At 38.3% G+C, this 22,249-nt stretch overlaps 2 protein-coding genes across 3 annotated transcripts in view; one reads left to right on the top strand and one right to left on the bottom strand.

Annotated features, from left to right (window-relative positions):
- The window catches only part of CTPS2 (CTP synthase 2), a 78,347-nt gene extending 78,055 nt beyond the window's left edge, over positions 1–292 (bottom strand). The window contains exon 1 of the mRNA XM_074605762.1: positions 16–292. The gene's annotated coding sequence lies outside the window, so the exon portion shown is untranslated. The remainder of the gene's footprint in view (positions 1–15) is intronic.
- On the top strand, positions 237–21,229 carry SYAP1 (synapse associated protein 1). 2 transcript variants are annotated; one of them, XM_074605786.1, is made up of 9 exons: positions 237–614; positions 5,481–5,599; positions 7,876–7,942; positions 9,651–9,724; positions 10,074–10,213; positions 11,885–12,030; positions 17,008–17,066; positions 18,006–18,153; positions 19,621–21,229. In XM_074605786.1, exons 1-9 carry the CDS (start codon positions 422–424, stop codon positions 19,746–19,748), a joined length of 1,074 nt encoding a protein of 357 aa, XP_074461887.1. In that variant the 5' UTR covers positions 237–421; the 3' UTR covers positions 19,749–21,229. The 2 variants fall into 2 exon arrangements, with proteins under 2 accessions (XP_074461887.1, XP_074461898.1); XM_074605797.1 differs by lacking the exons at positions 17,008–17,066; positions 18,006–18,153.
- Positions 21,230–22,249: the final 1,020 nt, after the last annotated feature.

Raw genomic sequence — 22,249 nt, 5'->3', positions numbered from 1 at the left:
CGGCCTGTGACTTACCGCCCCCGCGCCGCCCTTTTGGGGTTTTAAAGGCGGATACTCCAACCGGCAGCGAAGCGGAGGCGTGCCTGCTAACCGGGGCCGCCACCGGGCTGACGTCAACCCGCGGGGGGCGGCGGCGGCGACAACACCTCGCCGGTAGCCGCGGGCAACGCTGCGCCCGCGAGCCCGGCCGACGCTTCCCCCTTCAGGGAGGAACCCAGCAGCCGCGGGGAGGCACCCTCCGTGGGGCCTCCTGCCCCGCCCCGCCGCCGGCGGCGCTCTCCCCACCTCGCCTGCCGGTTCCGGAAGCGGCGTACGCGGAAGGAGCGGGCAGCCCAGGCTTCCGCGTACAGGGCTGCTCTCCCTCCGGGCGTTGGGAGTGCCCGTTTAACGGCCCGAGCGCGGCCGTCGCCGCTCCCGCGCCATGTTGCGCGGCCTGGGTAGTTGGTTGGGGCTGGAGCGGGCGGGCGAGGAGAAGCTGTTGCCGGCCGAGGAGAGGAGCAGCTCCGAGGAGGAGGTGGCAGCAGCAGACGCGGAGTCGGCCGCGCAGAGCTCGGAGCCGGCGGAGCTGCAGGCGGACTCGGAGGCGCTCCTCAGCCAGGCCAAGGGACTCGGCAGTGAGTGTTCTGCCCGCGCCCGGCGGGGAGAGTGGGGCGGGGGCGGCCCGGTACCGCCGGCCTCGGGGCACACCCGCACCCGACCCGCTGCCCCTGTGCCTCCCTGCGACCCGAGAGTCCCCGCTCCGCTCCCCCGCGGTACCCTGGGCCGTGGCGGAGAAGGGGGTGGGTCGCCTCCCCCTCCCACACACACCCGTGGCGGGGCTGGGGGGCTTCGTGCAGGGAGAAGGCTTAAGTAAAGGAGCAGCTTCGCTTGTTGGAGGGGTGTGTCGTGTCCTGGCATCTTCCCCCGGGGCGTTTTGCTATGGGTCTGGGGTTTTTTTTGTTTTGTTTTTTTAAAAAAAAGGTAGTCTTAGCAGCAAAAGTCCCTTGGTGTGGTGAGAGTAGTACAGGGTGGCAACTGGAGAACTGAAGGTCGGCCGGTTTAGTGCATGTTTTGGGGATAGGGGAAAAGTTACCAGTACTTACCACTGGCACTTAAACCAAAGCTTTAGCTGAACTAAACAGTTACAGACAGGTTTTAAGATGAGATAAGCATGTTTATTCTCAGTTCAACATCTGTAAAAGAAAAATCGCTTTTCATCTGGATATCTGCAACTTAAACGTAGCTTGCACGGTGATGCAAAATGGGGAACGCAAGTTTGAGGTGACAGCATACTCTTTTTAAAAAAGTAAAACAGCTCTGAAGCATATCTTTCTGTATGCAAATGGTGACTCAGGTCAGTTTCGCTAGTATGGAAGCTTATTTCAGTGAAGAAGTGTTAAAAGTAACTCTTCCCTGCTCTCTTTTTATTTTATGTTTTTGCATATCTTTGTTTTGCATCTTTCTTAAGTGATGCTTGTTAACGGCAGTCTATGACACGCATCACTTCTGTGTAGCTTTTCATGCAGCTTGACCAGTCTCTTCCACAGTTCTGAAACAGTCCTAGGCAATTGATAAAGCCGGAAGTTTGGAAGTGACCTAACTCACATCTTCAGTTTTCTGCATTTCTGTGAATCTTTTAAAATAGCAGTTGTTAGCAACAAGAAAGATTTACATTGCTAACAATTCTGTGCACAGCATGTTGCCTCGCTGGAGATTAAAAAAAATTTTTTAATTTATTGGAAAATTTAATTGGATGTTTAAAATATGAACCAAATAAATGGCTACAATTGTGTTCCTTTAGTTATCGTATTTTTCAGAATTGTTACTAAATTAACAACGTTTCTTTAAGTATCTGTTGTGACTGTGTCAGAAGTGATGTGTACATACGGAAAAATGTGCTTCATGAAGTAGTGAGAGGTTTCTATGAGTTTTTTCATAGGAAAGTAATGGGGTTTGATTTTGTTGAACTAATCTGTAATGAACCAGGGCTGTAACTGGCTACAGGTAAGAATTCTGCTTTACTGTAATAGATTCTTAGATAAAGTTAATCGAAAGTGCAGCTTCATACTCATTGCTGAAGTGTTTTGGTTTTTTAATTGGTGCTCTGAAACGCTGGATCAATATCATCTGAAGAGTTAGTCGGAGAACGTTCTTTACTGTGCTTTGTCTTGGGCTGTCTGAGCTGCAGCAGATAATCTGTGTAGTTTGGTCAAATACTTGTCTGGTTCTTGTAAATCAATCCTAATCTGGTAGTCACTCTGATTGTTCAGGAGGAAAAGAAGACTTTGAGTTGTTAGGGGAAGAATAAGTATTGACTGCTACAGATCTAAAAGTCCATCCCATAACTTGCTCTGGAAGTGAGAATTTGGTTTAGTGATTTATGTATCTGTGTCTGTCTGTGTCTTGTCTGTGACACTAGAGAAGACTGTAGTGGGAAGGCTTTTTTGTAAGGATTTGGACGTCACTGCTTTAACACAGGATGACTCTAGAAACATCTGCGTGGTTAACAACCAGGGTAGCTGTGCAGAAGGACGCCCCTAGCACATAAAGAATTTTACTGGTAAAACTGAAGCCTTACATACATTACTTTTTGCTCCTTATCACATCATTACCAAGGTTAGGAGAGTTTGTCAATGTGAACTAATGTTAGAAATATTGCTAGATACGTATTCTTAATACAGACATAGATTTATAAGAGGGAGGGAAACCTCCTTGATCGTTTGAAAGTAGAAGTGTTGTTTTTCCACCACTAATTCTGTTTTTCTAAGGCTAAGTATCACCTTTTATTGAGGCTTATAAGTACCTTAGTTCAGAAGAATATTTGCCCTTAATGGAAATAAAGAGCATTTTGCCTTTCAGATTGGCTCCAGGACTGGCCAAAACCACTCTGGCCAACAATACCAAAGCATTGCAGGACAGTGAATGTTTCAGCACCTTTTGCGCTTAAAACAATTGCATGTGCGAAAGTTTCCAGAGATACATAAAACAACCAATAAAAGCTGGCAGGGAGGAAACAATCCAGTAGGCTGCTGCTTCCCCTACTGTTATAAGAGGGATAGTATATGTATCTATATCTACAGTGTAGAAGATAGGCTTTTTTTTATTTAATATACAGTGTGAAGCATGTGATGGGTTGTAAAGCTGATAACAGATACGAAAGATGCTAGCAAGTACTTGAATGAAGTTTGGTTGCCACCATTCTGTGGCTTTATAAATGGAAGTTACATGTAAAAAAAAAAAAACCAAACAATGGCGTTCGTAACAGCTGGCTAGACCTCAGCATATTCCAGTATTGATTTGCTGATGTCATAAAGAGGGAATATTTTATATGCCACAAAGAACAGTCAGCTTTCCAAAAGGTGACATCAGTGTTCCAAAGTAACTCATTCTACCAGTGGCAAACAACTGTGTGTTAAACAACTCAATATTTATTTTTTTTTTTTTTTGCATGGTAGGGTTATTTGTTACATTTCTAACCCATAAGGAAACTGGAATTTTTGTGAGGTCTTGAGAAGGAAGGTGGGTTTTTGTTTGTTTGAAACAGAAGTGCTGGGGGTTTTTCAAGTCCCCTGTATAAAAGTCAAAGTTGATTTTCTGGAATAACTAAAATACCTTACCATCCCACATTATTTGCATTCTTACTAATGCCTCAAATATATCTTTGGTAGTTACTATGCAGTTTAGATCCACCATTACTAACCCCAGAAGTAGAATACAATAGACTGTTTCAGTTGGAAGGGACCTACAATGATCATCTAGTCCAATTGCTTGAGCAATTCAGGGCTGACCAAAAGGTAAAGCATGTTGTTAACGGCATTGTCCAAATGCCTCTTAAACAGTGACAGGCTTGGGGCATCAACCACCTCCCTAGGAAGCCTGTTCCAGTGTTTGACCACCCTCTCAGTAAAGAAATGTTTCCTACTGTCCAGTCTAAACCAGCTTTAAACCATTGCCTATCGCTGGATCCCAGGGAGAAGAGATCAGTACCTCCCTCCCCTCTTCCTCTCCTGAGGAAGCTGCAAAGAGCAATGAGGTCAGCCCTCAGCCTCCTTTTCTCCAAACTAGAGAAGCCCAGAGTTCTCAGCCGCTTCTCATAGGTTGTGCCTTCAGGCCTCCTCACCAGCTTTGTTGCCCTCCTCTGGACACGTTCAAGGACCTGAACATCCTTCTTAAATGGTGGGGCCCAGAACTGCACACAGTACTCAAGGTGAGGCTGCACCAACACTGAATACAGCAGGATAATTCCCTCTCTTGACCGACTGGTGATGCTGTGTTTGATGCACCCCAGGATGCAGTTTGCCCTCTTGGCTGCCAGGGCACATGGTGACTCCTATTGAGCCTGCTGTCGACCCACACCCTTTCTGCAGGGCTGCTCTCCAGCCACTCCTCTCGCAATTTATACTTGTGCCCAGCGTTACTCCATCCTAGGTGCAGCATCCAGTGTTTATTCTTGTTAAATATCATGCCATTGATGATTGCCCAATGCTCCAATCTATCTAGATCCTTCTGCAATTATTATATTTACTATGACATTTGCAGACATTTTATCATTGTATATACTGTAACAGTGATATTACAGTCATAATACAACTGTTCAAATGTAATAAAGGGCTTGTGGCATCATGTCATTATCTGAGAAATAAACAATACCAATGTTGTTTTAAGATCCTTTGTCAATAAACTGATATTTAATGTTTCTGAAGGTTTGTGATATACATTTGCTGGTTGCAAGCTTGTTCTCCTTAATTAAAAACGAACAATACAATGCACCTTGCCCATGCTACATAGTTCTTCCCCTGCCATCTTTCTTCACTTTAGCACTGCTAATATAAAAAAAGTGCTAGTTAGTCTTTGAAAATATTTCTTACTACTGTTCTGACACTGAGCATATTCAGAAAAATAAGAAACAGCCACAGTGCTTCTCATGGAGCTAAAAAGAGGAAGACAATGCAAAATAGGAAAGGGAAACATCAAGAGCAAGCTTCTGTCTTATGAATTCTGAAGGAATTTCTGGTGTTACTTGCCTGAAATTTTTCATGCATTTGCTGCCTTCATGAGAATTTATTGTGCGTGTTGATTTTATTAAAAAAATATAATTGTGTTTTAATACTGTTGCTAAAGTTACTTTATTGCTTAATGTCTCCAAAATACTTAAATGAAATTAGGAAAGACACATTGTTTCAGAAAATTTGTTGGAAAGCAGTATTTCAAGGACTGTTAGGAATGGTTGATTTAGTAAACAAGGTTCCTGTATAATAGTTTGTTTTACAGAAAGTTGTGATCAAACGTACAGTTTGATCATTATCATTAAAGAATACAAACTGGAAAAGAATAAATAGAATTTCAGGAGTTCTTTGTAGGCCAGAAGCTGGGTTAAATGATTTTGAAAGAAGCTTTCAAGTAGATATCCAGATGTCTGAAGAGAAAGGAAAATAAATCTAGTAAGACAACTGGATGTAAAGAGATCTTTTTTCAGGTCTGTCTTTTTTTGTCTGTGAAAGGTTACCTCTTCAATTTTGCCACTGCTGCTACAAAAAAGATATCTGAATCTGTTGCGGAAACAGCACAGACGATAAAGAAGTCTGTAGAAGAAGGAAAAATCGACAGTATCATTGATAAGGTATTTTATTTCTAGATACTTGATCTGAAAGATCTGTTTGCTTACGGTTGTTGTAATGTGGCAAATTTGGCAAGTAATAACATTTCTTTAAGCTGCCTTTAGGAATTATGTATTTCAAAAGTACATATCTCTTGCCATGACAAGTAACGTGACTGAAATTTTTATTCGGGGTAGATGTGCCAAAAAATGGCCACTGTGCTTTACTTAGTGCTGCACTTGTGTTCCATTCCTTCAGGATGTAGATACACTGGAGAATGACCAGAAGAAAACATGAAAAATGCTGACATAGGAGGAAAGGCCAGTAAAGACAGGCTGTTGGGGGATGTCTGGGAGATGTGTGGATTGGGTTTTTTCCCCAGTTTATTTAGGTGGAAAGAGGAACGCTGTAGCTTGAATCTTAAATGCATCTCTGAAGTGAGATTCAGAATTAGGTCAGCGTTGTGGGTATTGTATGTAAGACCCTAGAGCTATACGGGTGTGTTTTCATAAGACCCAATGAGTTAATGAAACAGTTTACTATTGTCCTGTTCTTTCCCCCACCCTCAGTCTGCCACTTATCTCTTGCCCTCCACATTCCTGGCTGCCAGTGCCAGTTGCTTAGCTTCTGCTAGTGAGTGTTCTTCCAGTGCTTTAAGTCATGAACTTGGCAGAAAGAAAAAAAAAAAAAAAGAAAAAAGAAAAAAAAGTAAAGTATCAGTAAGTGCTATGTAATGCTCTGTGTTTGTCAGCGAGGGTAGCTGGGAAGGGAACTGACCAAAACCAACACAGCTGTAGTGGGACTGTGCATCCAGGAGTGTCAGACATGCGAGATGCCGCCAGACCCCTCCTCCGGCTCCCATCTCTCAGACACCCCGTCAGGGGAATTAAAGCGTTGCCTTTTTTTTAAATACAATAAAGTTCAATTTCTTGATACAATTAATGTTCATGTTGTCTTCCAAATTAATCATCAAGTGACACTTCTAAATTTCTGTTATGATGGAATTTTGTCTCCAGATTTCATTGACTTTTTAGTCACAACTGTCTTTATATAATAGCAGTTACATATCCTACTACAATATATTAGAGTCTAATGTAATTTTGATCCACATCAAAAAGGAAAAATCAAGTAAGAAGGCTATTTGGTAATTTAATACACAATAATGCTCATAAGAAACTGTAGCTAAATACCTACAGCATATTTTATGCTTAAAATACCATTTTCTTTTTTTCTGTGAATGCCTTAGAGTTGTATGAATTCCTGCTTTAATTAATAAGTTTAGATATGGGAGCAACAGGATCATAGCTATATCATCATAAAGCTTTTTTCTTACACCATGTAAATTATTTTATTCCATAAATATCAAAAATTCATATAACTTACAAGAGGAACCACAATGATCTACTTCTATAACAGGCACTACAGTACTTCTCTCACTGATGTTAATCTTAAACTGAAATGCTGGGTTTTTGAAGGAAAAAAAATGTTGTAGGAATTTATCAGGAATTAGCTTGAAGACTTGCATGCTTTTGGGCAGCTTGTTAAGCCATAGACCTCACTGCATAAAATTTGTATTTTGTGAGTGGTTTAAGTATTAATTTCTAACTTAATGTTTTTTTTCCCTCTGCTTTCAACTACAGAACAACGTTTGCATTGTTATTTCTAGATTATGGCATGCCAACTTCTGAGACCATTCTCCTTTTTTTAATTCTAAATTTAATGTAGGATATTTCTGAACATAATTTTTTGATGAAAATTTGTCAACATAAATGGAGAAAGGATTTTATTTCAGCTAAGCAGACATTCTTAAAATCATACTTAACAATTTTACAAGTCTGATTTATTGCAATGGGTATATTTCTTAGGCAACTCTTGAAACTTATTGTAAGGGCAATAGTATCTTTAAAAGTTTAATGCATCAAAAGCATATTTAAATAAGTCTAAACAGTCTACATTATCTGTATTTGATATGGTAAGGTGGTATGTTTATATGCATAGTATGCTGATATTCAAATTACCAGCTACGATTTTTCTTCTTTTTTTTTTTTTGTCCCCTGAATTTGATAAAACTAAATATAATTTTGAAAGCATACACAATAGTTAAAAGTTTTGAAGGCAAAATCAAATGTTTTGGTAAAGTGGAATGTATGAGTTCCATGAAGCACGTTTAACTTAAAAAAAGGGCCTCCAGGGATATAAGAATATGATCCTGCAAGTATTTGAAAGCACTTTCTGAGTGAACACAAAACAAGAGGAGTGAATTTTCTTATTTATTGTGGTTCCCTAATTTTTATTTCAGACAATTATTGGAGATTTTCAGAAGGAACAGAAAAAATTTGTCCAAGAGCAGCAAACAAAAAAATCAGGTAATGTATGCTTTTTTTTGGTAATGCGTAACATTGCATAAGCTAAAACTTGCGGGAAGCTGCATAATTGACCTATATCTAAACCTAATCTATCAAAACTTTGTTTATGAAATGCATTATGGCAGAACTTAATTTACATTGTGGAATAGGAAGATGACCTTTTTAAGTGAGGTTAGTGTTACATTATCTGGTTGGTTTAGATTTGCTTTTTTTAACCAAATTCAGCTTTATGAAATTAACTCAAAGATCACTGTGCTAACAAAGCTGATCTCTTATTGTTGTTTTGAATCTTAAGCCTGTGTGTTTATTGAAAACAGGCATGCTGATTACTTTTCTTTTGAGCATTAGCAATCGTGTCATGCTTTCATAATTAAATGAAAAACATGGGTTAGGGTTTGCACTACAGTATTTATTAATTTTGCTGTAGGAGTTGCTCTGCTTACGTTAAAGGCATAATTGCTCTTTTGCTTTCCCATAAACCATTTGCTTTATAATTATTTGTGATCTAAATACTTTGAGTGAGTTATCCACTAGGGTACTATGACGTCAGTGGATCTATTTGAGACTTTACAATAACCCCAGTATTTTTTTTTTACATTGCATTTCATCATTGGCTCTTACCTCTTTTTAATGTGTTACCTGAATGCAATAATTTCTGACAGTTAATCTATTTTTAATCTTGAAAATGAGCTGGTTTTAAATGGATTGTGATATATTTTTTCATATTGTCGTTAGTTACTATCTTAGTCTGGTTTTTTTCTTGCAAGACTGCTTATGTGATCATGTTGTCTGTATTTCTGTCTCTTAGCAAACTTTGGCATCTGTTTATATATTTCTACAAGTTTCATGAAAATAGGTAGCTAGGTTGCCAAAAGAAGGAGTAACAGATGGCCTAACTGAAAGAAGCATTAGCATCAGGTGTGAAGCCATGTGGGTGAAAGATCTTGCTGATGTCAGGTGCATAAGCAAATAAGCATTGTTAGTTTAAGTGCACAAGAATTATTTGTTAACTATTACAGATGCATCATAATGTCTCTGTAGGCTGAATTTGCATTGACAGTGAAGAGATTAATAGATTTCTATACATCTACAATAGTTTATTTTCCTCTATGTACAGCCTACAGAACTATTTTAGAAATATCTGTGTAAATACATAAATTGGCTGAACTCGAGTATGCTTATTCAGTGTATAACATGTAATTTATAACAAATTACTTATTTTTCTCCATTGCTAAAGAATTGCTGTCTTCTGGGTGTTAGAAAAGTAATATAATAGTAAATGATTTTGAAAACCTAATTTAGACAGAGTTTTTTAGTCAAAGTTTACATGTTTAAAGTCAATCTAGAAATTTCTATTTGCAGGCAGTTTAACCAGTTATATAGCACTACTTCAGTAACTAAACTAAGAGGCACCAAGTTCTGACTGGCGCATGCTGCAAAGAAATACCTACAATTTTATTTTACAATAACAGAAATCAGCAAAATTTTTTTATTTTTTTTTTTTACCTCTGATAAGTAAAGATTCATTCTTAGACTTTCTCTCTTATGCCATGAACTTAGTTTTGGAGAAAGGAACAATGAATTGGCTTACTGATGTAAGTCTGCTTATTTTTGTGACATCATATGTTTCTTTATGTAAGGTTTGGGTGTTTGGGTTTTTTTGTTTAAAGTAATACACGTGCAATTATTTTCCTCCTTTCCATAACAGAAGCAGCAGTGCCTCCCTGGGTAGACAGCAATGAAGAAGAGACAATTCAACAACAAATACTGGCCTTATCAGCAGTAAGTATTTAGTTTCCTGTAAGATCTGAAATTTTTCTGTTGGAGAGATTAAAACTTCCTTTTTTTTCCCAAAGTAATTTTGGCTGGCATTATTAAATTATGTATTTTCAGTGTACTTCTTTTAATGTGTCTGTTACTGTACTGATTATGTGCAAGAGTAAATAGTTCTTTAAGTATCAACTTGAGCCAAAGTCGATCCCAAATATAATTTTTGATTTTTATAAAGGCTTTGCAGATTTGTGGTATGATAGAATTATGTGAGAAGTGTGATTGCTTTGCTTATCTTGTGTGTGAAATATGATATCCTTTTTCTGGTATCAGTTAATGATCATAAATATGTTCTTCAAAGGATAAACGAAACTTTCTGCGGGATCCTCCAGCAGGTGTGCAGTTTAATTTTGACTTTGATCAAATGTACCCTGTTGCAATGGTGATGTTACAAGAAGATGAACTTCTCAATAGGATGAGATTTGATCTCGTTCCCAAACAGTAAGTAATTTCTGCGGGTAACTATGTATGGTTGTACTTTTTAATGTGTCTGTAAATATTCATAAATTACTCCTTTTTCTTTTCATTTCCTTAAATTCTTTTTTTATATACTTTCTCCATATATATTTTATATCTGCTAATTTCAAATGCATGGAATATTGCAGTACATTGCAGTTTAGCAATTAAAGAAAAGAACAGAAGTAGATCTGTTAGAAATTCAGAACTAATAAGGACCTGTTGACTTAAGTATGGGAGAGGCCTTAAATTTTTCCATGTCCACTGTGTTAAATTAATTGAAAATATTTTTCCCAAACAAAGGTACATGCAGCAACAAAAATGTTCAGATCTACTGGCATTACTGACACTCCAAAAAGTTTATTGGAGGTAGACAGAGTCCCCCCGGAGAAATGGTAAAAGAAGACATCACAAAACAGCAGCAATGCAAGCAAGAAAAACTGGTTTTGAATAGGCAGTGGGAAAAGCTCTGTGTTGTGACTGCCTTCCTTCTAATAGACCTAACTAAAAGATCTGTAAGGTCTTTGTCCCAGCCATTATGGCCTGTTCCAGTATGGCGTCTTGATCCCAGCTCTGTTCTAGTGGTGTTCTCGTTCCTTGCCCAGCCCCAGACTCTGCTCCTTAAGCTTGTTTCACAGGTCAACATTCTTGTTAAGCAGGAGTTCCAAACATTAGTCTCTTGTCTGAGGGTGGAAACAGGAAAAAAAATTAAAACCTTTCTTTGTGCACTTTGCTATCTTAAATCTCCTCCATTTATAAACCTTCCCAGCTCCTTACGTTATTTACCCCATTCCCTGCTGTTCTTTGCTGCTGTCAGTCCTAAAGCTCTGCCCATATTCTAGGTCTTCATCAGATCTCTCTCTGATGCTCTGTCTTCAGCCTCTAGTCATGCTATCCTTGCCTATCCCGCCCCATTGCTTAATAGTTTTTTTTTTTTTCCTGTTCTTAGTCTCAGTAGTCACCGTTTGCCTGAATGCAGGGAAGGTAACTTCACTCTCTTCTTTCTTTCTTGACCTACACACCTTCCTCCTCGTAGGCCTTGCTATTTCTGGCTTCTGTTTCCTCTGGGTTAAAGTTGGGTTTTTTCTTGCTTGCTGGAGGATTATCAGAGGGAAACATTACCTTAAAACATGTGATACTTTCCCACTTATCAGAGCTGGTCATTTGCAAGATGGCAGTTTCTAGTTACAGAAGGTCCTGCAGACGTGCTGACAGATGTGAAGATAGTGAAATAGTTCTGCTGCAATCTAGGAATGGCTGCTGCCTATAGATCAAAGATCTTCCCTAGACCTCAGGTGGAACTGGAACATGTAGATGAGCATAGTTTGACAGTGATAAAATGTTGGTTTTGGTGAGTAAGTGAACAGAACAGGGTTATTTGGCTTGTTATCTAAAAAAATAACGTTGTTGTTGTTATTGTTATTATTATTATATTATATGTCCAAGTCCATTGTAACTGTCATGTAAGAGATCCAGAACTTCTACAATGATGGATTTTTTAAAACTTTGTTAATATCAGAAATTTCTTAAGTTTTTACTTAAAAGTTAGCTTATTCCTGCTCCTTCCCTCTGAGTATTTAATTTTATTTCATTGCTAGATGGTAAAAGGAACCATATTTCCAAATGTAGTAATCAAAACCTGTTTGTTCTCTCTAGCGTAAAGGAGGAGGTGTTCTGGAGAAATTATTTCTACAGGGTGTCCCTAATTAAACAGTCTGCCCAACTCACTGCTCTTGCAGCTCAACAGCAAGCAGCAGGAAAAGAAGAGAACAAAGGCAGCGAAGAGGACAGTCAATTGAAAGGTATGGAAAGGATTTGTTTTAGCACAGCTCATTAAGTTAGTGTCATACATATTGACTGTGTACATCAAGTGACATTGAATTTTTATCCTGGATTTCCTATGAAATCAGAGCTTTTCTCATCATACTTGGTCTGTTTGCCCAGATGGGGAAGAGGGGGCTCCTAGTGCTTTTAAGTAATTTTCCAGTTTCAGACAGCTTTGTCAGAGAGCGGATGTCTCCAGAGGTGAAATTTTGTACTTGGCTTACAACAGCTCAAGACCACTAGTGGTCTTTGGTGTGCTTTTTTGACTTCTCAGAAGGAAGTAGGAGGTAACTTTGGTTCACTTGATAAGGCAAGAGGTACTAGCCAATCCAGCCAGCTGGCATACGCTTTGCTCTTGGCTTTTGCTTAGGCCTCAGGCTAAACAAAGTTAGTGATATGGGGATAAAATTACTGTGGTGGTGGAGGCAGAAACGCATGCAGGACATGGAAAAGCACACTGTGTATTATAGAAGTAGAGGAAGATGAGGACGAAGAGTCTACCTGGGATTCAACCGTGAGATGAAAAAGCTGCTTCAATGTAGGTATCTTCAGTTACACTGATCAGTTTATACAGATTATTCTTATTTACTGAACCATTGGGCATCTTTTATCTGCATGCAAACAAATTCTGCAGGCAGGAATATGTGCAGCTTAAAGAGTGTAAAGCAGTTACTGGCTAAGACAAAAGATAACTAGTAGCTTATTAAATTTTAGCTTAAGCTAGGTATGCTCAGCACCCCTGATAAGACACCTGAAGAATCTTGGTAGGCTGGGTAGACATTAGGCAAAAGGAGAAAGCCTTCACTGCACCTTGGAACAGATTCTCGTATCCCCAAAATCAATAAATTGTCATAATCCATGAAATCCATTAACGCTGAGGTCCTGTTGACACTGCTGGCCTGACTGACAACCAACTGATCACTGCAAAGTTGACATCTTTTTCCTTCCTTTCAAATATAATATATTTTCGTATTGGTATTTTTCCTCTTGAGTGCTTGTACTGCTAATGATCCCATCTTTCTAATTCTCTCTCAGTTTCTAATTTCACCTTTCTTTTTACAGTCTTAGTGACTTTCTGCACAGACTGAGCTAAGGTTACTCAGCTGGGTCTTGGCTCCTTGGACACAGGCAGCTGAACCTTGGGATGAAGGGGACATTACAAAGGGAATTACAGAGCCAGGCTTGCATGTTGCATAAAAGATATCTTTTCAAAAAGGACTGTAGTAGTTTCCTCAAGCTTGTGTGTGTGCGTGCCTTTGCTGTCAGTTTGTCTCATTCTGTTTCTCACAGGTTCTGTTCTGAGTGCCTGTGTGTTAGCATAGGCAAGGTCCACATCTAGAATGAAAAAAGTAGTTTTTTCTGAGTTAAAATCCAAGCAATGCTGACAGGACAGGTCACTCCAGAACCTACTGCAGACCAAGAGGCACCAATTGTGACTTCTTTTATCCAGGACAGTTGTCTGCTGTCCCAGTGGACTACGTAAAATCAAACATTGGAGCATGTCCCCATGTAGAAACAGCATGCTGTTAATCATAGAAACACTGTTCATGCTGTTTCAGGCTTTTTAAGCTTAAAAAAAAAAATCATGGCCTCACTTGAGTGTATTACATGGAGCACAGAGGAGATCTAGGCCAGATCTGTGCAAAGCGACCGCTTGTGACTGGCCACCAACAGGATTTAACTCCATTCACCACAACTCTCTAGGCCTGGCCATCCAGACAGTTTTTTACCCTGTCCAGGAAAATGCTGTGGGAAACTATGTCAAAGGCTTTACTAAAGTCCAGGTAAACAACATCCACAGCCCTTCCCTCATCCACTAAGCAGGTCACCTTATCATAGAAGGAGATCAGGTTAGTCAAGCAGGACCTGCCTTTCATAAACCCATACCGACTGGGCCTGATGACCTGGTTCTCCTGCATGTGCTGCATGATGGCACTCAAGATGATCTGCTCCATAACCTTCCCCAGTACCAAGGTCAGACTGACAGGCCTGTAGTTCCCTGGGTCCTCCTTCCAGCCCTTCGTGTGGGTGGGTGTCACGTTTGGTATCTTCTAGTCAACTGGGGCCTCCCCAGTTAGCCAAGACTGCTGATAAATGATGGAAAGTGACTTGGTGAGCTCTTCTGCCAATTCCCTCAGTACCCTTGCGTAGATCCCATCCAGCCCCATAGACTTCTGTGTGTCGTAAGTGCTGTAGCAGGTCATTCATCATTTCCTCTTGGATTATGTTAGGTTCATTCTGTTCCTCATCCCTGTCATCCAGCTCAGGGGGCTGGGTACCCCGAGAACAACTAGTCTTACTGTAAAAGACTGAGGCAAAGAAGGCATTAAATACTTCAGCCTTTTCCACATATTTTGTCACTGTATTTCTCCCTGCATCCAATAAAGAATGGGGATTCTCCTTAGTCCTTCTTTTGTTGCCAATGTATTTATAGAAACATTTTTTATTGTCTTTTACAGCAGTAGACAGATTTTCTCCCTGCCTAGCCTGATACAATCTTTGTAGTCTTCCTGAGTGGCCCGCCCCTTTTTCCATAGGTCATAAACTTTCTTTTTCTTCCTGAGTTCCAGCCAGAGCTCTAGGTTTAGCTAGGCCGGTCTTCTTCCCCACCGGCTCGTCTTACAGCACATGGGGACAGCCAGTTCCTGCACCTTAAAGATTTCCTTCTTGAAGAATGTCCAGCCTTCCTGGACTCCTTTGCCCTTCAGGACTGCCTCCCAAGGGACTCCGTCAGCCAGTTTCCTAAACAGGTCAAAAGTGCGGACTTAGATTCTTTCATTTGCTACTGCACTTAGTCCTTTGTATAGAGGAAAAGGCTGTGTTTGGAAAGATTAGAAACATAAATTCTGCCAAGAGATATTTTCTTCACTGTTGTTTATAAGCATATTCTCTGTGAAGCTTGTTTACTATCAGTATGCTTCCCTTTTCCACTGAGCTTTTTATTTGATATTCCTGTTTCTGCATATCATTGCTTCACTAAACCAATTTCAGAAAAAAAGAAAGCTGCTGCTGTTGTGGCTGACAAATAGAAGTTACTCTATTGTTAATTACAGTGCTGGAGCTTTTGTTTATGCAAGCTAAATATGTAGTTAAATGGACAGTCTTAAACTGTAAGTTTCTAGGGCAGCATAACCTCTTTTTTTTTTTTTTTTTTTTTTAACACTACTCACATTTGCCAAACTATAGCCATTTTAATTGAAGTATCTCAGCTCTACAGGAGGGATAGCAACCGACCCTATTAAACAAAAAACCCTGTTATCTTTGAGTCATCCAAACCCTTGGAAATTCCCGGTCAAAGAGAAAAGTTGCTGGCTAATACCCAAAGAGTTCTAGTAATTCTAGTAAAATCTAGAGTGAAGTAAAATTCTAGAATTCTAGTAAAATTACCGTTGTGACTGAAAACAAAACATATTGTCATCTAGAAAAAAAATTGGAGGGGAAAAAAAAAAGGGCACTGTCTTTTCACCTGTTATTTATTTCTCACAATTCATGAGACCAGTATAGGATATGCAGATAGATCCTAATAACTGTATATTCTGTAATAAAAAGATACATTTACCAGACTGTAGTAAATACGTGTTTTGTTAGATTCAAAAATTGCATAGATTTGGGAAGCTCTGAAGCATCTGTGTTATTTTTGATTTAAATAACCTTTTTGAAGGTTGGATTCCCTGGTTGGAGGCTAAAACTGGAAGTAATTACCTGTTGGTAACTCTTCATGATGTTCAGGGTTTCTTCTTAAAGCTGACTGATGTCTATAGAATAGAATTAATTGCCTTCCCTTTTTATCCCTGTCTGTCTTCTCCTTACCCGCTGTCTTCACAAAGTTAAATTAGCATGGTTGATGTGAAATAAAAAAAAGAAGGGACAAGTGGAAGATATTCCATGTTCCAGTGCAGACACTAGATAAGATCTATAAGAAAATGCCAAGTTCTGGTTCTTCTCCAGGTATTAGTAACTATTTACTTGGGAATTGTGCAGATTGCACATCAGCAGTGGAGGAGCTGACGCTAGGCCAGTAGATCCAGAAGAGTGCTCATGGTACATCAGTCACATCAGACTGGTGTGTGGCCCAGTGCAGAGCTGCTGTGCTGCTTCTGCATGAGAGCAGCAGATGGAGCTTGAGGCACTTCACTTTCCACGGTGCTTTGGGCACTCCATGCTGAACAGCAAAGCTAGTGCCATGTTCTACAGCCTTCCTGAGCAGGGAGTGCTGGATCCTTCTTAGCTGCAGTGTTGGGTGCAGTAACTGATCTTCTCAAGACTGGGAAGGGGGAGGAAGGGACAGAGCAGCAGACATTGAGTAGATGAGCTGTATAAGCAGTGACAGCTACCAGTTAGGGAATTACTTCAGCATCTAGGGTTTATCTTTTTCAGTGACTTCCTCTGCCTGTGTGAAAGAAGGCAAGGCTGCGGAGCGCTCCTCTCATGTGCATTTAGGGGTGTGGGTGCAGATGTAGCCTGGTATACCTAAGAGCTAACTAGTGCCCATGTTAGTAGTAGTACCATCCGACCAGGGGAGTTTGGGAACTTCTGTGATAGGTGGTAACTGGATTTCATGACGTACTCTACACCTTTGTAACTTTAAAGATCTTGTGACATGCAGTGCAATCTGGAAGTGTTTTATAGAAGACATTCTTTCAGATTCCCAGCTGTTCCTGTATACAATCTTTGGATTGTTTTGAGGGCCAGAGGTGTTCCTGTGATTTAACTTTGGAGTCATAATGAGGAATGGTTTGCTAAATTTGCCTTACTTAATTAAGAATAGAAAATTGCTTCTCTTCCTTGTTGTTGTTGCAAATGCTTTACGTATGGCTGAATTCAGCCTTTGAACACAGGATTCCGTAAAACACAAAATACAATAATTTCTTGTACATTTAATAGCTATGCAGATTAAAGCAGATCTTTATATATTTAAATGTAATCTACCTTTTTTTTTGCCCCCCTCTTGATAGAAACAGTACGGCCAAAAACACCGCCTGTTGCAATAAAGCCTCAAATAAAATCTCAAGAGGTAAAAATGCTGTTCTATTTTTATCTGGTATTTAGTATGTGAAACTGTTACTTAATAGGTAATTATGCATCCTTTTGAGTAAGTTGTGCTATGAAACCATAATAATATAATATCTGACAGTCCTAACCTGCTGCTGTTGTGCTGTGATATTAATTTTTGGTGCATACACTTTAAACTCATTTCCAGTAGAAGAAAACAGTAGTTTATCTGAAGAATACTTTCATTAGTATCCTGCACACTATAATAAAACATGTTTTGACTCTGAAGAGTGACATTTCCAAAGTGTTTGGAATAGAAGGCTTGCATTGTGTTTAGACATGAGGAGTACCTTCATAAAAATATATTCATGTACCATGTTCTGTCCAACTCTTCAGTAGTTTTTAGGATTAAGTATAGGAAATCTAAATGATGCATTGTAATAGCAACATCATTTTATTGCAATGGCAAGGAAAGTTTTGCTTGATACTGCTGAAACCTTTAACTTAGACACGTAATGACCCTTGTTCGTTTCTGGATTGTAAAATCAGTGCCAGAGAACACTCTTGGCAGAAGACAAGCTGTGCATTCACTTGCCAATAATAAGCAGTGGACTAAATTAAGCTAGAAAGATTTCCAAAGAACAGTGCTCTCAATCTTATTTGTGTGTAGAAAACTGTTACTGAATTGTGGTCAGAATTTAATATTAGTCTTAGGTACTGTTCTAAACTACTTACGAGTTTATTATTATTTCTGTAAGATTACAAAATCAATTAAAGTTGTTAAGAAAACACAGAAAGGAGCCTAGAATGAAAAGCATATCACTTTCAGTACAGCAATCTAACATTTTTGTGTGTACAAAGATACTCTTCAAAAGGTAGTCAGTCACATGAGTGGAAGTATGTATCAGTGACCTTTTTTTCCCCTTTTTCAATAAGCTTACACAAAACTGTCTTACTGCAGGATGAGGAAGAGATTTCCACAAGTCCAGGTGTATCAGAATTTGTGAGTGATGCTTTTGATGCCTGTAATCTGAATCAGGAAGACCTAAGAAAAGAAATGGAACAACTGGTGCTAGACAAAAAGAAAGAAGAAACTTCAGTAGTAGAAGGTAAAGCTATTATTACCTTCTGTGTCTTAAATACAGCAATTCTAAGATAGAATGATTTTAAAAAAAAAAAAGTTATTTGATTTAAGAAAGTAGATTTGTGACTGTTTTTCAAAGTCTATGAAACGACCTGCAATGAAATATTGCAGAAATCAACGGTAGTTCTCACCACATTCAAACCACGTCCTATACAGAACATTAGCTGTGAGAAGTTTAAATCCAAAGAATCTAACAATTTTTAGGTGGTTCTTTTATGAAAGTGGCAGTAGAGTCTATGAATTTTTCTTTCTTTGACATCCTTGTAGGTAAAGTACAGTATTTGGAAATCCGACTGTTTTCTTCTTGTGATACCAGCTAAAAAGGCAGCATTTGCACCAGAGTGTGAGCTTCCAGATGCCTCTGTAAAAGGTTCACATGCATTTGGAACAGTTAGAATTTAACAAAGAGCTTCAAGAAGGATGAGAAGAAATAAAGTGGGGCTTATACTTAAAAAAATTCAGAATAATACCGGTGTAAAATGCATAAAAACAATCTGTGATGATGTGATTCTGGTCATACACAATGAACAATTTACTATGAAGACACTTGTATATGTAGATGCTTGCATACAGTTTTCAGAATTCATCTTACAATGTGTTTTAGATGTTGCTGAATCCTTTTTTTCTGAAATTGTTATTTTTTTCCAGTACATAGGCAAGCTTGAGGAATTCTAATAAGCATGCATGGAAGTGTTTCAATAAGTCATGTAATCTGTTCAGAGAAATCTCAGCTGGCCTTGGTGACTTGGACTATGGAATTACGTACCTTCATATCTAGGCTGAAGTACTAACCAGCATGTAATGCCTCAAACACCCATCTCCTCCCCTATAATCTTGCATATGATAGGTAGAGCTAATTAAAACAGAGATTAACAACACAGGAATGCCTTCTGACTCATTTGTTGCCCTGAAGTATGAAATATAACCTGTAACCCTGATTAAATGAGCTTGCCTAGCTACAAACGTCCGTGAGGAGAATGCCTACCTCTTTTTTTTTTTAAATTATCCACAGTATTTGAGCGTGATTTATTTTTTTCTTTTCATAACAGGATATCCAACAAACTTATGAACTTCATTCATTTTTTTTCCAGAGATTTAAAAGTACAAAGGGAGATTCAGTTAATAGTAGACTCAGAGACTGTAGGAAATGAACTTACAAAGGGACGCTTGTTACAACTAAACCCCATATTTGCTTTTTATATCTTTATTATAGTACGCACATAGGAGTATAGACTTGTATATTAATTAACTCCTATCTGTAGTCAATAAGAAGATGAAATTTCTAATGTTCAAGTTTCTTTAATTTTTAAGGAGAATTGTCCATAAAAATTATGGGATATGAAATATGCAGTGCAAATACGCCTAGTTTTATATAAATAAGCAACATTGTATATTATCAAGTTAATTCTTACACATCATTTCTCTCTTGTAGAAGAAACTGCTGATTGGGAAAAGGAATTACAACAAGAGCTTCAAGAGTATGAGGTGGTGACAGAATCAGAAAAGCGTGATGAAAACTGGGATAAAGAAATAGAAGAAATGTTGCAAGAAGAAAACTAAGCATTTTCAGAAAATCACTATAACCCTAAGCTTTTTCTGAGAACTGACATGGATTTCTGCTTTCATATTTTGCTTACGAAAGATCTTCAAAAGACATAAAAGAATCTAAAATCATTATAATTCCATATGGGAATACAACCAGTATTTCTGTTCTTTATATGAGCAGTTTCTGAACTTCTACAGTCTTCAAAAGGAGGAAGAAAAAAAAAAGACAGACACTGCCGGTTACATGTCATAATTAAAAGCGATAACATTATTACATGAAGCAACAGTTTAGTTTGAGGCATTTTTAGGTGTCCAAGAAGCTCTGCAAAGAGATTTCTAAATCTAAGAATCTCATTTTTTTTTTTTGTCTACAGCCTTCTGTTTGGGATGTAAAAATGGATGTTGTAAGTAACTTAATCCTTGAAAATAACTTTCTCGTCACATTTGCACTCTGATCCCTGTATAATCTGTAAATGTGTACTATTTTAAAGTACTTGTAGCTAGTAGCTTTCACGTGAATTTAACTTCCTTAATGTATGTAGCCAAAGAATTTATAGAAAACCCTATCGAATAACTTCCCATAGTTTGTTAAAAAAATACTAATTCGGACTCCAAAAGACATACTGATTAATTATTCATCGGGTATGATTAACTGGCAAACATTTAAGCATTTAAATAAGAACAGAGTTATAAACTGCTTGAATTAAACTGTTGGTTTTATTAAATCATCATATTAAGGTACTACCTTTTCCCACAGAGAGAAATGGTTTAATGCATTCTTTCTTCAGAAGACTGTTATGTCTCCATTTAACTTTGCTGTCTGAGTGAGAGCAAATTAAATGTTTCTCTTTATTTTAAGCGCTGAAACAATTATGTAAAAACTTTGGCTGGTTTGGACATCTTTATTAAATACTGTAGATATGTATAAAATTGGCTCATTTATTTGGAGGGAGGGCAGAGCAAGGGGCAAACATACTTCAGACTTATACAAGTTTAAAAATATACTTTGTCACAGTGCTTAAGACATGGAATTTAAATAAAAATAGTTTTCTTTTAAAGATTTTTTTTTTTCTTAGACATCTGGATGTTTCCTGTAGTTTTACCATGAAGTCAGTATCTTTATGTATATAAATGAAAATTTAATGTTCGATTTATCATCTATTTCATAAACTTCTCTGACAAAACATACGAAGGAAAATGGGTAAAATGAAGTAGGTAGGAGCCATTAAGCACAATGGAATTATGGGCATGTTACATACAGTAAGCACTGTCTTAATGACATAGTTCTGCAGAAAACTTTTGTGAAGAGACTGAAAAGATTATAGCTGTAATTATTCAGTCAATATTCATCCCGTGGGAATTGAAAAGAGCTAAGAAGTTAGTTTTAACTGATGTTACTGTAAGAAAGGACTACTTAAAATTGTCTCTGTTAGCAACTCAGACGGAAAGCCCTCCTGTATTTCTCGTTATGGAAAATTAATTGTTTTAAACTTGCATACATTTGGCTTCTCAAATTAGTTTCTTTATTACCATACACTTTCACAACTACAAATTATATTAAGCACAATTTGCATTTTTATAGTGTTTTTCACATTTAGTTAACAGATGCAAGATAAGTCATGGTAAATAAGAGGTACTTTAGGAGCTTTTTATATCGGAGATTAATTAAATGCCACAAAAGTTAAATCTGTTACACTCATAAAAATCAGACTATTTAAAGCTTAATGTTTACTCTTGACAAATACAACTGCTCATAGATTTAAGCTGGAGACATTAGAAACTGCCTACTGTACAGTTTGACTCAACACCTTCTAAAAAGAGAGGTAGTTCTATTGTTATGGTGGCAAATCTTCCCTGGATGACTAAGAGCTCAAAATCACTGCTCCAAATGTCCACTTTCTTAAAAACCAGCCTGATCATTCCTAGTATTTTTCACATATGTGACGGGCTTATTTGCATGGGGTTTATACATCATCAAGCTTCATCTTTCTTTTCATATAAGCACAGCCTATGTAGTGGTTGTAGATATTAAACTCCATCTGTTTTAGAGTATGGCTCCTACATATAAACCTTAGTTTTCCAAGTCTCATGAAACGCAAGTATGCCTAGGAAAAAAAAAAAGCAATCAAAACCCACTATTTAAATTTGCATTTAAAAAGGCAATAACGTAGCAAGGCTGAATCTGACTTGAGCTCTGATAGTTTAAGGCCTCTTCTCAAAAATCATATTAATGTTTGCAAATCTACGTATCTAGTGTTAACTTGGAAAGTGTTGTATAAATCCTGCAGTTTTCAGGACTGGCCCATGCCTTTCATTTAAGTCAGTGCTATAAGTGCTGAGAAGTTTTTGTTGTGATCTCTGTATATTCATGGTGAATTTTGTAGGCCTTTCTAGCCCAAATGTGTCATAATAATATATTTCATAAATGAGTATGCCGGTGTTTTCTTAACAACATTATTCCAAGCACTGGGATAGTGCAGATGCTACAATCCAGCAAAACAATAATGGTACAAAAT

Source organism: Larus michahellis, chromosome 1, assembly GCF_964199755.1.
Source record: "Larus michahellis chromosome 1, bLarMic1.1, whole genome shotgun sequence".
NCBI classification, from domain to species: Eukaryota; Metazoa; Chordata; class Aves; order Charadriiformes; family Laridae; genus Larus; species Larus michahellis.
This window is presented reverse-complemented; position numbering and strand designations above follow the sequence as displayed.

What these genes read in the sequence shown, in the direction of transcription:
- SYAP1 (XM_074605786.1), top strand. Translation starts at nt 422, where the DNA reads ATGTTGCGCGGCCTGGGTAGTTGGTTGGGGCTGGAGCGGGCGGGCGAG. An exon ending in CTCAAATAAAATCTCAAGAG is followed by an intron (nt 17,067 to 18,005) that starts GTAAAAATGCTG and finishes GTCTTACTGCAG; the next exon opens with GATGAGGAAGAGATTTCCAC. An exon ending in AGAAACTTCAGTAGTAGAAG is followed by an intron (nt 18,154 to 19,620) that starts GTAAAGCTATTA and finishes TCTCTCTTGTAG; the next exon opens with AAGAAACTGCTGATTGGGAA.